This window comes from Terrapene carolina, unplaced genomic scaffold (assembly GCF_002925995.2).
Source record: "Terrapene carolina triunguis isolate 2854851 unplaced genomic scaffold, T_m_triunguis-2.0 Scaffold95, whole genome shotgun sequence".
NCBI lineage: Eukaryota > Metazoa > Chordata > Testudines > Emydidae > Terrapene > Terrapene triunguis.
In genome coordinates this window covers 42,654,429-42,670,253 of record NW_020664446.1, presented here as the reverse complement: position 1 = coordinate 42,670,253, position 15,825 = coordinate 42,654,429, and the positions used below count along the sequence as shown (strand labels likewise).

Here is a 15,825-nt window from a genome sequence, read left to right as displayed (position 1 = left end):
GATCAGAGTTAGACTGGACTTCACAGAGAAGCAGACAAGACCACAGGACCCCTAACTTTGCCCAGCAGGTCAACTTGCTGAAAGCCTGAGGGGTGCCTCTAATCTACTTAAAATGGAAGAGGTTACAGATATTCTTATATCTAATATGGAGGTGCAGCCCGAGTCCCAGAATGTAATGTTCCATCTTAATCTGAGTTAGCTGAAGCACTTTAAGCCAAGACAGGTTAACCCCACACACAGCACAGATGGTTTTATCATTTCTTTTACTATTTTAGTGATTTTTCCTCTAAGCTGCCCAAAGGTACTAATGAGATGGTATGACAGACCTCTTCCCTTCCCTGAGAAGGCTTGGGACAAAGCAATGACTAAATGTCCATCTATTAATGGACTGGCCCCCGCTGTCTGGAGTAAAAGAACCCCAAATCAGAGGAACTGGACAGGTCAGCGGCTGCAGACTTGAGTCTCCCTAAGCTCTCTCTGTTATTTCAGGCACTAATCTGCATCCTTTGCACTCCCATACCAAGAGTGGGGAAGGAGAGGCAAGAATTCACTCACACAACCAGAGACAGATGGTGTGATCCCACAAGAGGCTGGGGAGCAGTGGTGGCAGATTTTTGCAGCTCACCACAACCTCCTTACCTGTGTCTCGATCTGTTGCCCGGACAACTGCGACAGAAGTTCCAATCCCTGCAGTCTCTCGCAGACCCAGACGGTTATACTGCCGTTGGGTAAACACAGGCACCTCATCGTTTACATCTTCCACATACACTATCACCTGGGGGAATCCCCAAAACAAACCATTAGTGTACTGCACACTGCCTGGAATTTGTCCTGAAGAAAACAATGCGAAAGAGGCTTCCCTGGCAGAAGGAGCTGCTCTCTTGCATTTCAAGGACCGGGAGCCTCTCCACAGACCAGTACTATTAGAACATAGATACTCCCCACTTCAGTGGACACCACTAGGAGAAGTTACAAGTACAAATCATGACATTCCCCTGTGAGTCCATCTCACATAATTCCAATAAAAAGAAAAAAATATAGCTGGGAAGTTGATAACAGTAATAAAGTGATTGCCCAATTTTGTGGTTTTTTGCCAACTTGTCACAACATTTGTGAATTTTGTGAGTTTGCTTTATTTGCTGGGAAGATGGCAACCACTAATTCAAATCCTGGTAGAGCTGACTCAGCCCTGCCTCCTTATGAAGTAGACACAATTTGAATTCTATGCACTTTACTGTGTGAGAGTCATCGGGACGAGACCTTAAAAAGTGAGATCCTGTTTGTGCCACATAGGCATTAATGATCCTGTGTTAAATTTTGTAAGTGTAGAAGTATCCTTTCTCCACGAATGGTGTGCTGCAGACTGGCTATCTGCCAGCTTGTTCCTGGCCTCCTCTTCCACAGCTGAATGATGGTGTTTGTATATAAGGCCTCAATCCTATAATTGCATCCACGTAGGCAGATTCCTGCATCCATGCAGAACTCTGCTGAAGTCAGTGGGTCTGCATGCTACAGAGGTTCACCTACACGGATCCGACTGCAGGACTGGGGCAGAAGTTCTTTGGGATCCTTCAAGAAGAATGGAGTTGTACTTATAACAAATATTACTACTACTGAGGTCTGTTTTATTTAAATATGCCACTGGCCACACACCTGTATTTTCAGACCGATCAAGAGTACAGCTGCCTTACAAAGCCACAATGTGAAAATAGCAAAAGGAAGCTAAGTAAGCAAGACTGTATATTCAAAAAGGAGGAGGGAAATTTCCATACCTGGACAAATATTGGGCAAATGTAACCATACAGTTAAACAGTTTTTCAATATCATGTTGTCTGTGTATGTATATTGTGTTCTGAATTGATTATGTATCTTCTTTTTTCTAACTTGTAACTAAATAAATTCAGCATAACCCATTTCTAATCGCTTGAAAAAAAAAATTCCCTTTGCTGATGATTCTCTTGTCAATTTTCAGCCTAATTACGTTATGAAATGGCACAGAAAAATATCCTCCACCCAAAAGCAGTACCCATAGAATTTCCATCAGTCATTTCTACAGCACTTTGCTGATATTTCCATCTCTGCTGACTCTGCACCGTAATGCGTGGAAATTACCAACATTTGATGAAACCACTCTAATACTTTGCACTAAAAAACGTCTCACAAAGTTTTGTCTGGTTTTACCATTACCCTCTTGTTACTCAAGGTCCAGTCATGAGTGCTTCATCACTTCTGCTGATCCCCCTCACTCACCCAGTGCCAACCTTACTCTGATGTAGCTCCTCATTGCTTCTGCTGCGCCCCTCTAGCTCAACCGCAGTGATGTCCTTACCCTAACGGAGCTCCTCATTGATCCTTGTTCACTGTTGTAGGCTTCCACCTCCAGGACATGGGAGGAATTGTGCTCTCTGTCCAGGTGCCGTAAGCCCCTCATGACCAGCCCACTGCTGGGGTTGATCCGAAAGTGGTTATAATTGTTTCCTGTCAGTAAACAAACAAAACACAACAAAGTACATATCAATCAGTTCTCCAAGTGGAACAAACATCATGGGATCCCCACATACAGCAAAGTAGAATTGTGGAAAAGTGACTCGGAGGTGATACTTGTGTTGTTAAGTATTGGAATGGGCATATTGTTCATTGCCCTTGATTACCAAGCCTCATCCATACTAAGCACAACTCAGAACTACTTTTAAAGCTGGATCAACTAAAAGAGTTTAATCCCCATCCACACTACAGAGAAACTGTACTAACTAAACCGTTTTCAACAAAAATGTGCTCAGAAGACTTGCTTTCCCTTTGTAGGGCCCATTCAAGGCTCTAAAATGTGGTTGTGACAAATTTAAAAAAATATGTTGTGTGGATGCATATCACATTAATTCCCTAAAAAGGCTTAAGAGGTAGTAATGTGGAGCAGGCTGTAATGGGTCAGTGTAAATGCAGGGGAATTACACTGGAATGGTGCTTTTTGAGACCTAACTACCACTAATCCATATATCTGGAAGTTTTACATCAACATGCAATTACTTATCCTTACTCCTTTGGATTTATATTTAACACATATGTTGTTAGAAGTTAGGTGCATTAACTACATTATTATGCTGTCATCCATCTCAGTGATATAGGTAACAATGTCTATCTGATAGCTATTGCAGGTATCAAAAACCAAAACGACAATGCAACTAGAGTGTAATTGCAGTTACCATAGCAGAACCCAAATTATCAAGGACTTATCTCTTCCGACCATAAGTATTACAATGGATGGGGGAGAGAATGATGAAATTTAATATATAGGGAAAGGGGTGTTTCTGTTAGCTGTAGGGCAGGCCAAAGAAGGCCACAATGTGATGAAATAGTTACATCATGCAAGTTTGCCACTGTGCTTATCCGGCCAAAAGATGATAGCAAAACTTCAGTTAACCAAATCACATGGACACACGATTCCCTGTTGCAAAGAGGCACCTAGACTTACCCCTGACAATCCTGTACCACACTCTCCCATTAACACCTTCATCCGCATCTGTGGCTTTCACCTTTGAAAAGAAAAAAGAAGCCAGTGAAGGCCAGTGATTTTCAGATTGTACCAAAAGCTATCTCCTTCTCCTGCTCTTATGCAAGGCCAAAAGCAACAGTCCTCAGATACACAGGATTGTCTTGTTTCCCCAAGTCCTCTGGGTCACAGGGGCACATCTTTAAATGTCCCCATTTCCCAATGGGTTCAGAATCAGAGGTGCCTGTCCCATCTGGAAATCTCAGCTCAACTATGGTTTAAGTTTTAAGTGCATGGCTAGACCTTTTTGTTGCTCTGTACTGTGAGAGAGGAAGTGTTGCTCCTTGGTCTGCTCTGCCTATGGCAGAAAGTAAATAGGATGCAATTCAATAAGGACAAATGCAACGTACTCCACTTAGGAAGGAACAATCAGTTGCACACATACAAAATGGGAAATGACTGCCTAGGAAGGAGTACTGCGAAAAGGGATCTGGGGGTCCTAGTGGACCACAAGCTAAATGAGTCAACAGTGTAACACTGTTCCAAAAAAAGCGAACATCATTCTGGGATGTATTGGTAGGAGTGTGATAAGCAAGACACAAGAAGTAATTCTTCCTCTTTACTCCACGCTGATTCGGCCTCAACTGGAGTATTGTGTCCAGTTCTGGGCGCCACATTTCAGGAAAGATGTGGACAAATTGGAGAAAGTCCAGAGAAGAGCAACAAAAATGATTAAAGGTCTAGAAAACATGACCTGTGAGGGAAGATTGAAAAAATTGGGTTTGTTTAGTCTGGAAAAGAGAAAACTGAGAGGGGACATGATAAGTTTTCAAGTACATAAAAGGTTGTTACAAGGAGGAGGGAGAAAAATTGTTCTTCTTAACCTCTGAGGACAGGACAAGAAGCAGTGGGCTAAATTGCAGCAAGGGAGGTTTAGGTTGAACATTAGGAAAATCTTTCTAACTGTCAGGGTGGTTAAGCACTGGAATAAATTGCGTAGGGAAGTTGTGGAATCTCCATCATTGGAGATTTTTATGAGCAGGTTAGACAAACACCTGTCAGGGATGATCTAGATAATACTTAGTCCTGCCATGAGTGCAGGAGACTGGACTAGATGACCTCTCGAAGTCCCTTCCAGTCCTATGATATATATAATTAGCCTAAGCTAATTGGGTACCCCAAGGTTCCACATGACTGATGTTCATTAACACATTTGTCAATTATCTGGAAAAGGGGGAAACATCTATAGATAACACAAAATAATTTAGGTTAGCTAAGACTAGTGAAGATGCCAAAGAACTTCAGAGGACCTAATAAAGCTCGGGGAACTGGCAGCAAGATGACAGATGAAATTTATTCTTGACACATGCAAGGAAATGCACACTGGAAGAAATAAGTTGAATTTCTCCAACACATTGTTCTAATGATTTGGGAAAAAGACCTGGGTGTCACTACAGACAGCTCAATGAAAACCTCTGCTTAATGTGCAGCAGCTGCTGTCAAGAAACAGACAGACTGTTAGGTTATACATAAACAATAGGATAGAAGATAACACTGCAAATGTTATAATGATATAATATATGTCTATGGTATGCCATCACCTGGAGTACTGTGTTCAGTTCTGGTCAACCTATCTCTAAAAAGATACAGCAGAAACAGAGCAGGTGCTCAGGTGGGTGACAAAAATGACTATCAGCATAGAATGACTTCCAGATGAAGAGAGACTGGGGCTGCTTAGTTTAGACTGGGGATGAATAAGATGGGGAATGATGGAAGTATACAGTAGTGAATGGTATACAAAAGGGTAAATAGGAGCACTCACCTGACCTTTCCCATAATGCAAAATAAAGGTGACAGTCAATTAACTTAAATGGCAGAAAATTTAAAACTGATAGAAAGAAATATTATTTATGCAATAGAGCCAGCAACCTTTGGACTCAAATCATGGACTCAAATCATAGAGCTATCATAAAAGCTTCATGTAGATGATGAGACTATCCATAGTTACATTAGGTAGGATATAGTATATATATTATGCTATATACAGGCAATATAACCCCTTATGGTTTAGGGCAAAAACAAACCCTAGTTGAGGGGATTGTGAAGGAATGTCCTTTCTGGGCAGGTTATTCCATAATTGTCCATTATGGATTTTTTTGCATCGTGCTCTGAAGCATCTGGTTCTGGCCAGTATCAGAGACAAGTTACTGGACTGGATGGATCACGGGAGGATAATTCCTATGTCCTAGATATACAGTGTTGAATGAAATGTTGCCAAACACTTGGGGAGACTTTACATAATGGCAGGTTTCAGAGTAGCAACCGTGTTAGTCTGTATCCGCAAAAAGAACAGGAGTACTTGTGGCACCTTAGAGACTAACAAATTTATTAGAGCATAAGCTTTCGTGGGCTACAACCCACTTCTTCGGATGCATATGCATATGGTTGTAGCCCACGAAAGCTTATGCTCTAATAAATTTGTTAGTCTCTAAGGTGCTACAAGTACTCCTGTTCTTTTTACATAATGGGTCCACCTGGTGTTTCTGTGGAACACTGCAGGGTTTCCCCTCCCCACGAGCACTTTCCAGGAACCCACCCCCAAACATCCTTCTTGCTCCGCCTCTGCCTGACCTTCAGAGCTGCTACAGCAAATCTGCCAACATCAAAGCTATTAGCAGCCTTCAAGCAGGATACTGAGGGGGTGGAGGGCATGAGTGTCTAATGCCTCCTACACCAGATGAATCAAATTTTTTAAATTTCCTTTCAAGGAGAGAAACAAATGCCCCTCTTTCCCCAATATGCAGAAGAAAAACAAGTGTAAATTGTGGCTATTGCTTTGGAAAATGACTGAGGTGAAAAAAAGGCATGAATGCGCAGGAATTTGGGGAATTTTTCAAACATTTTTCTTGGTCTGTTTTGCCATGTAGGTATAAAGGTTTCATTCGGTCAAGGCTGTATGTTTTGGCTGCAAATGTTGCTGAATATTCTGGTTTAACAAAGCAGAAAGGGGATATGCAACAAAAACTCCAAAAATGGCATTACACAAAGGGTTTTATTTTGCCTTGTTGCAAAACAGATGTAAGGCCCAAATGATCAGAAGCGGCCACTGCATTGGGGTGCCGCAATTCATGGGTGTCCAGCTTCAGACACCTTTGGGCTGGTTTTCAAAGCAGCCCCAATTCTAAATGACATTAATAGGAAGCACAGGCTCTCAGAAGCTCAAAGTCAGGTCCTAGGTGCCATCAATGGGGCACCCAAAAAGTGAAGACAGACCAAGTTAATGGCCACTTTTGCAAATGTTGACACCACAACCTCAAATCGTCCAGCTTTCCTTCTTGTGTCACACTCAGACCCATGTCGCCTCCTCGGTGCCTGTCCAGTCCATATCCCCCGGACACTCACCTTATAGCACAACTCAAAGCGCTCCCATTCCCTCTCCTCCATGCTGAGAAATACACGATTGTTAGACACTTCTAACTGCAAGCACAAAGCTAGATTTTCTGCTGGCAAAGGGCTGGCAATGCACTTTGCTGCCTTCTCAGCTATCCTGGCATGGTCTGATTTTCAAAACCAACCTTAGCTTGGTCTGGGCCAATTTCTACTTACCCGTGAGCTCATTTTCTCTGAAAAGGGGACCTATTTCCAAGTTAAAAGTGTGTAAAATATAGCATATTTTGGGGGTGACCTGAAACTATTTTCAAATTAGTAATGACATGGCGGGAAAGCTCACATTTCAAGCAGCTTTGACTTTCCTGCCAAGCAAACTATTTAACATGCCTGTGCCATCAGGCTTTGAGTCTGTGAGCTCATTTCTGGGACAGGATTGCATTGGCTCTCTGTTACCATGCCTGGATCTGACAAACCAGATAAAAAGAGGGCAGTGTGAATCAGAGATCTATTTCCGCCGGCTGATAATTCCTAAGCATATCCAGAATGTCTAAGTGGTGATATCAGCTTGCCTTCTAAGACACTGGAGGTCCCTTCTCAGAAAAGCTGAACGAAGGAGAGGAGTCAGAAGAGGGCAGTGGTGAGGAAAACCAGAGGAAAGGGAAGAAGATAAAGATTCTTAGCAGAGTTTAATGCAGTTCCTTGGGTCGCCAAGCAGTGGGTGTGTGTAATGAGAAAAAGATTTCAGTTTTACAGTGAAGACAAAAAGGTGGGATTTTCAAAGCCCATAGAAATTAACAGGAATTGGGCATCCAAATCTCCTTGGCCAAGGTGAAAATCACACCCAGAAAGATTTTCTCATCCACCTTCTGCATAGGATGTTTTTTCACAGCTCATCCCAGGTTATTTGATAAAGCCACAAGGGCAGGTATGCCCTGCAGGGAGATGTGCAAAATAGGTCAGCAGGTGAAAAGAGAGAGCTTTGGCTTTAAAGCGATTGGCTTCCATCTGTATTTGCTGAACTACTTGTTGTCAATAAACTTGTTCGGCTGCACTGCCCAGCTTCTCCCTCTGCTGGAACTTCTGGTGAAGTCGCAATCAGGTGCTTGTGATGCCACTAAAATAACTGTGAAGCAACAAATCCAGCATTATGGACTTTAAGCAGAGGAATAAGGAGAATGGAAGGTGGGCGGGGGGAAATATTTGGTTAAACAAAGACAGTCAGATTCAAATATCCTTTTTCATGTTGAGTAGTAATTTACTCCTCAAATAGTCCCATTGATTTCAACAAAAGCTACTTGTGCAGTAAGCTACTACTCCTGGGGAATGAAGGTGGAACAATCTGGCCCAAATACATTTGATACTTCTCAAAATGTAGGAAAGGCACAAAACCAAAATCCACTTTCCTAATAAGATAGATTTTAAAGTTTTCTACAGTATGAAAATCCTGCTTTAAAGCTGCTAAAGGCAACTTGCCCACAACTATTTGTGACCTTTTCTGCTTGTTTTCCACATCAGAAATTTAGATCTGGTCTTCCCTGTTCTCCCCCGAAAGATTCTGTTGTGGACTGGAGAAGCAGCAGGATTAGGACATCACAAGTAACAACAGACAAAGCTGAGCAGCTGAGAGGGGCAGGGCTATTTAGTTAGACTGCTTAAATGTTAAAACCCATTTAATTCAAAAGGGTGGAAAGAACGTGGGAGAAAAGCTCTCTTTTGAAAGATACAACGTTCCTTCTTTTGCAGCCAGTCCTGTGGTGAGTGCTCCAGAACAAACTGACAAGATGAGATACTCCTGGTATTTCTAAAGGAGAAAGCAGGGAAAAGCCACCTTTAAAAAAACTGTCAGGGCTTCCTTGTATATCAAAAAGCAGAAAGAATACACAAAGAATTTCCCTTTTGCAGGTTACCTTTAAAAGAGGGACCAATAGATACAGGACAGAAGAGTGAGGCTAAAAACAGGTAGTAAAAGGAGAGAGAGTTAAGCGGGAGAAAGAAAAAGCAAAGAAAGATTAGGGAATTATTTTGAGGAAAGGAAAATAGAAGAATGAAAAGAGTGGAAGAGTAAGTGTGTTTGAGAGAGAAGAAGAGAGTGCAAAGGAAAGAGGCCTGCTTCCACTCCTCCCCCTCCCCCAGCTGCTGATCCCAAATCGGCTCCCAGAGTAACCTAAAGGCTGGCATTCAGTGAATAGCATCTAGCCAGCAGACTGTACCATTCAAACTTTCTGCAGGGGAAGGTGAGAGCTGCTCAAAGAATTACAATTTAATCCAATATCCCTTCCCTAAAGGGACTACATCCAAACCTCAAAAAAAAAAATTTTTTTTTTTAAAAATACACAATCCTAAGGAATGACCAAACGAGTTTGTTGATTCTAAAGTGCAGGAGCTCTGTAGGTTTGGCTGGTTCATTTAAGTTGTTTTGGCTTTGTCTGTTTCTGCTATTCCCATCCTAGCTGCCACCTCTCCCCCCATCCTACCTTAACCCCCCTCTTCCCCTCCCCCAAGAAGTAAGGGACTGGAAGACAACAGAGAGCTATGGAAGGGCGCGCAGCAAGAGGGAAAAGACAGGAGAAGGAGACACCCCTGTGCAGCTTGAGTATTAGTCAGAGAGGTACAAAGCCAGGGGACTGGCTGCAGCCTCATGGGATTGTCCTGAAAAGATAACAGCAGCTGTAGGAGCATACAAGGGGGGAAATGATCAATCAATGATCTGCGCTAACTCTGAAGAGCTATCCTGCAGCCTGTGTTATGCAGCATTTCTTGACAGCTTCTAAGGGAAAGGTCAGTGCTCTCAGGTCCTTCTAATCTGGACAGCCTATCCCCTCTTCCCATCTTTCAAGTTTGATTTCACAAAGATCTGGAGAAAAGCAAAAGGCTTTAAAGCAGCCAGGGCATGAGGGTGTGAGATGGTCTGGGATGCTGCTAAAATAAGGTGGTCAGTGTCAAACCTGATCATTCATGATCATTGTCTCTGTCTGTTTGCTGGGGTATCCCAACAATGGAAGAGGGAAATAGCTCTGTGAATGTATCACTTACTGATCTGCAGGTAGGGTTTTAATACTGAGTTTTCTGAAACTTTGTGCTTGTTGGTACAAAACTGAGCCACTGAATTTTACATCCTTCTCCAGACAGGTGAAAGGCTTTTTTGGGGGGGGAGCAGGTTTTTTTGCATATTAAGCAGAGCCGGGAACACTTTCCTAGTGTTCACCAATTTCAAGATACAATGAGAAGGGAAGAGGAAAGCCTCTTTTCATCAGCGCTGTGTCACCAGTGCACAAGCCACTGAAAACGACTTTCTCCTAGCAAAAGATCAGAAAAGGTGATGAGAACTTGTGAAGACGACTGCAAAAATGCACAAACCCACCCTAGACCTGCTATTTGGTGAGATCGAGGAGAGGAACTTTTTGTTCCATTTCTTATGTTCCAAAACTATGACTTTTTCACTTTTGTTGCGAACATTTTACAAAATGAAACCCTTCACAACCTTCATCTGTGTCAGTGGTTCTCAAACTATTGTACTGGTAACCTCTTTCACATAGCAAGCCTCTGAGTGCGACCCCCCCTTATAAATTAAAAACACTTGTTTATATATTTAACACCATTATAAATGCCAGAGGCAAAGCGGGGTTTGGGGTGGAGGCTGACAGCTGACGACCCCCCCATGTAATAACCTCGCGACCCCCTGAGGGGTCCCAACCCCCAGTTTGAGAACCCCTGATCTATGTGCTACAAAGATGTGATCTGAGTCTGAATCATGGGTGTATGCCAGTCACTTCATACTATATTTAATCAGATAGGGGCAATGTTTTGCATGGTTACTGGCAGATTGATTTTTCTTCAACAGGCCTTTTATTAACACTGCTGGATTTCACTAGCTAATTGTGCCTGCCGTGGGAGCAATCACAGAATGGTAACTTTGGTATGCAGGCAGGGCTGGGGGGAAAAGAAGTGGCTAGTATGTGTAAAAATACTGCTGGGCAAATGCTTTGTTAACATATTTACAGAATAACGTATCCTATTAATTTCATGAGATTTAAAAAATAAATACATTAAATTCTAAATTATTTGCCACCTCTAGTTGCGTATGTGGCGAAATTGAATTCCACTTTCAATTCAAATGGATACATGCCAATTTTATATATATCAGGCACAATTTGCTCAGCAGTAGTACAAAACTAATTTCAAATTGCTAGCTGCAGCGCTGGCCTGAATCTGTCTGTTACCCAGAACAGCCATTTCCCCTGCACTGAACAGTGAACTGATGAAGGCCTTTGACTTTGTGTGGTAGCAAAGTGTCCCGCTTAGTATGTGGTATATGGGGGAGGTTCCCCTTTCTGCTCTGAAAGCCATTAACATGGGAAGTCCTTCACTCTAGTGGGTACCACACAGCAGTTCCCAGCACTAGCTTGGTTTGGGGTCCAGGCTCTGGCAACACCAGCTCAGAGAGAGAGAGAGAGAGAGAAGGGCATGCAACTGGGGAAGGGATGAGAGAGTTGTCAGGTACAAGCAATTAGGGGTGGAAAGGCTGAGATATGGAGAGGACCTGCAGAAAGAGAGCAGGAATGTTTCTTCTCAGACCTGTGAGTCTGTTTTAGTTTACCTGTGGATTAGGATGAGCATTCAGCAGGCTTTGGCGGGAGAAGGGAAATCAATACACTGTCTTAGGAAAATAACAGTGGACATTAAATTGGGAGTGGACATTAAAGTGGAGGAAAATAGACATAATGGCAATACAGACTGTGCACAAAATTGTCTGATTTATCAGAGAGATTCCACTCTTCAGTTCAGAGCTCAGAGGCCAAATTGACTCAATTACAGCAGCGTAAATTTGGAGTAGCTCCATTCACGTCAGGGGAGTTGCAAGGACACTGGTTGTAACCAAGAGCAGAATATGGCCTACAGCTGCTAGCACCAGTGACTTATGTTTGCAAATCCCTTAGTGTATTCTCAGCCTGAGGTACTGGATATTGGCTGTGCAGCGCTCTATACTGTGAAGCGCAAGAATTCAAAGCTCTTGAGACAGGTCTCCACAAATGAAATTGGCTTAAAATTTAACACATTTTGGTTTCTTTTTCTTTGCTTTCTGGTTTTTGAACCTCTGTGCTGTACATGGGTTCATGTTTTCAAGCTTGGCTCTGCAACCGTGAAGGCTAGGAATTTTCTTTGTCTTTCTTCCTTTCTTCTTTTTTTTGTGGAAAGCTGAGATTCTCATGTAATGACTTGAATCCAGGGACTGGGTCCTTAAGAAAAAATACAAAATATTGCAAGATTTGCAACAGAATCACAACAGCTGGCAAGAATAATCTCTGGTAGTGTTCATGTGAGCCAGAACCCTGTGAATCATGCTGAGAATACCCCAACTGACTCAGTCAGTGGAAGAAGGAAAATGACTCAAAACCTCCCTCACTCCCCTGGATGGCTGGGAATGGAATTGCCCTGAGGCCATGTGAAAGGAGTGCTTTGGGTCACTCTCTGGTGAACACTGACAATAATCCTGGTGGTATCCCTGGGGGGCCCTCAGCCACTTCTCCAATGGAGTTGTAGTAGCACTGCAGTGATGCCAGGGTGAGGGGTATGAAGTCTGGAAAGTTTGCATTTTTTTTTTAACATGAAAAATCTTTCCACTGAAGGTAGGCAGCTGGAAGCCTTCAGAAGCACATCTGAACTTTGTGAAGATGACTACTGACCCTTCACTTTGCCACATGCTAAAGGAAATAATCTGATCTTGTGTAGGTAATTCGGTTCATGTGGTTTTCTTGGAGCTCTCCAGGTGAAGTTTGAGCTGCTTTGGCTGCAGCAGGGCAGCTTTGGAAACTACAGGGAATGTGGTGGCTTTTCCCTACATGTATTGAGGGAAGTTTCTCCATCTGAAAGAATTGTGAATAAACCTCTTTCATGAGAACCACCACCAGAAGGTGCGGGAAGGGCAGAGGCTGAAACAAAAGCAAACACATATCTTACCAACCTGAAAAAGGGCTTCTACTGATGGGGGAAGGGACCTCCTCAGATCTGACGTGACATTTAGTAAGATAAATGGGCCTAAGAAGCGATCCAGGGGAATGAGATTCTGATACAGTGTCAGGGGGACTGAATTATAGCTGTGTACATTGAATCTTAAGTCTAGTCACTCACCATATGTTCTTCATCATACTAAATAGACACCGTCAGTCACAAGTATTTTTAGGGACGGTTGGTTAAGTCACTATTAATGCTGGAATATAATGTGATTGCTTAATGATTGAGAGAGAGAGAGTGCATGTATGTAAAATGCTGTTGTCTTTTTTATTATAATTAATAGATATGCCTTAAAGCTTTATAGACAATTTAAAAAATTGTGGGTTTTTATATTTTCATGTATTTAAAAATGTTATGATTGCATATTGTGCCATTCTAGTACCTAGAGTATTTGCATAGCAAACATTTTGCAATAGTGATTTAATCTCTGTAGAAATATGCAGCAGAATATTTTTCCAACTCTCAGTGTCACTGGTGTCAGGATATAGTGTAGTTCACCTGCAGAATGGATTTTCTATATTGGATGTAGGGATTAAACTAAAAGCTGCAAGTAAGCATGACTTAGCACACTCACTTTTTCCTGCTTCTTTCACAGAAATCGGGAGTTAGACTGTGAGTTGGATAGCTCCTCTACAGCCATCTTGATAACTGTCCACCATGACTGTTGCAACAGCATAAGCCTCAAGCTTCTATAGAAACAGCCATTTAAATGTTAGCTTCGTATATAAATCATCAAGGATATACGTGGGAAATATCCTATATCATTCTGTGCATGTTGCTTGATTCAATTTTCGTTTGGATAAATTCATTATATAGTTAAGTCCCTCCACTGACTTTTACACCTGGGAGTTGCCTCTTTAACAATGGCTACCAGCAATTCCACTGAAAACCACCAACTGCAGGCTAACTCTTATCTGTGGGCCAGAGGTTGGCCTAGCTATGGCTGCTTTGCACTGCTCTGGCAATGCAAAGCAACAATAATGCTGGCTTAGATGGCTTGTGAAGGATTCCACTAGCATGGGGGATTCCTGAGTGATACCGAGCTGCTGTAGCTGCTCCTAAACTAACTCCTTTACTGGTCCTCGGTGTAGGGGGCATGGCTGGGGAAAATTTTTTATAAGCTGGCTAAGGTGTAAAAATTTTGAAGGAAACTAACTCATTAGCATGATATGAAAAACAGGGTTGTAAAGACAAAGAGAGAGAAAATATAGTCTTGTGGCTAAGGCATTGAACGGGATCAGGAGATCTAGGTACAATTCCTTGCTCTGCCACAGATTTCCTCTGTGACCTTGGACAAGCCACAGAATCTCTCTGTCCCTCAGTTCCCCATCTGTAAAATGGGGATAACAATACTTCCTTTGTCTGTCTTGCTTATTATAGGCAGGGGGCAGCCTTGCCTATTATTAAGTGTACCAGGCATTTTGCATTATAAGTCCCTGTTTTCACTTACTTATAACTTTGTCAAACTTCAACCATCTGGGCTGACATTTTCCCTACTGGATGTCTGCCTCAGACTGAATTTGTTTGGAAAATTTCAGCCAAAATGGGTCAGCCATTTCTGGGAACGAGGCTATGGAAAAATACTTTGTTTTGCTCATGTTAAATTCTTGAGACCTTTTCTCTGAAAAGCTCTAACTCCCCTTTGGAGCAAAGACTTGAAATTTGGCAGGAGATGGCCTTTCTGTCAGGGATTGTGCCTTTGCCATCCCCATGAAAATCTGCCTCAATTTGGCCATGTTATAGGCCTTTCAAAAAAATCACAGTAACATCTATGAAACCCACTGGCAAAGAGTCCCATCTCCCTCTTCTGCTCATCCACGTATAGGATGACAACCTACTATTGCTATCAGTTACTTCAGGTCCATGCGGTTGAGTCCATCCCCGCTGACAATGCACGTGGGTGTCATTTTGATGCCACATGATGGAATTTCTGTTTTTTCAGTTCGCGTTTTTTTTTTTTTTAACAAGGATATTATCCATAAAAACTACATTAAAATAACATTACTAAGTTTGCAAAGTCTAGCACTCAAAACCAAGAAAATGCCAGAATTAAGGTTGCCTGTGCATATGCATTATGTGAGAGTCTTAAATGACATGATTACAAACTATTTTTTCCACAGCAACCCTGCCCCATTCAGTGCACAGGATAGACAGTCCTCACTTGATGAACTGCTTATTTAAGATTTTGTTTTCTCCTTCTTGTTCACTATGTGGCCCCATGTATTATTTACTGTGTTGGGGCTTCTCAGGGCTACTGTAATATAATTATAATAAACCAATTAATAATAATTTTAAAAATATTTACCCAGCCCTTATATTTCTTGAAAATCCAAGCAACTCAGTGATGAAAAGAAATACATCCGAATGTTAAAATGAGTGTTTGAGACTGAGTTCACATAGCTGCATGGTTGTACTAAATGCCTTTAGAATGGCCCTGGTAGCAACATTTTCTGGAGTTTCATTGAAAAAATCCAAAATTTTCCCCAAAACCCCCAATTATATTTGATGAAAAATTCTGATGAATTGAAAAGGCATTTTCTGTTTAAAAATGTTTTGATGGAAATGTTTCGACCAGCTCCAGTATTCCCTTCCTTCAGCGCCGGTGCTACCATTTAGGCAAACTAGGCGGTTGCCTAAGGCGCCAAGATTTGGGGGCGCCAAAAAGCGGTGCCCCTAATTTTTTTTTTTTTACAGCATTCCTACGCCCCCTCCCCAAGCGCGCCGTCGCTGCTCCACTTCTCCTGCCTCCCAGGCTTGTGGTGCCAATCAGTTGTTTGGCGCCGCAAGCCTGGGAGGGGAGGAGAATTAGAGCGGGGGCGGCGTGCTCGGGGAGGAGGCGGAGCAGAGGTGAGCTGGGGTGGGGAGCTGCCGCACGGCTCACTGGGGGTGGGGGGAGGGAGCTGCCGGGGGGAGGGGGCGCCTCAGGGCAGGGGGGG

General features: G+C 42.6%; 2 protein-coding genes across 2 annotated transcripts in view; one reads left to right on the top strand and one right to left on the bottom strand.

Annotated features, from left to right (window-relative positions):
• Positions 1 to 15,825, bottom strand: part of CDH23 (cadherin related 23) — a 495,748-nt gene that overhangs the window by 127,050 nt on the left and 352,873 nt on the right. The window contains exons 26-28 of the mRNA XM_029911383.1: positions 3,470 to 3,530; positions 2,330 to 2,478; positions 640 to 775 (exon numbers count right to left, since the gene is read on the bottom strand). Coding sequence (XP_029767243.1) covers positions 640 to 775; positions 2,330 to 2,478; positions 3,470 to 3,530 — 346 coding nt within the window. The remainder of the gene's footprint in view (positions 1 to 639; positions 776 to 2,329; positions 2,479 to 3,469; positions 3,531 to 15,825) is intronic.
• Positions 9,368 to 15,825, top strand: part of CUNH10orf105 (chromosome unknown C10orf105 homolog) — an 8,678-nt gene continuing 2,220 nt past the window's right edge. Inside the window, exon 1 of the mRNA XM_024206611.3 lies at positions 9,368 to 9,655. The gene's annotated coding sequence lies outside the window, so the exon portion shown is untranslated. The remainder of the gene's footprint in view (positions 9,656 to 15,825) is intronic.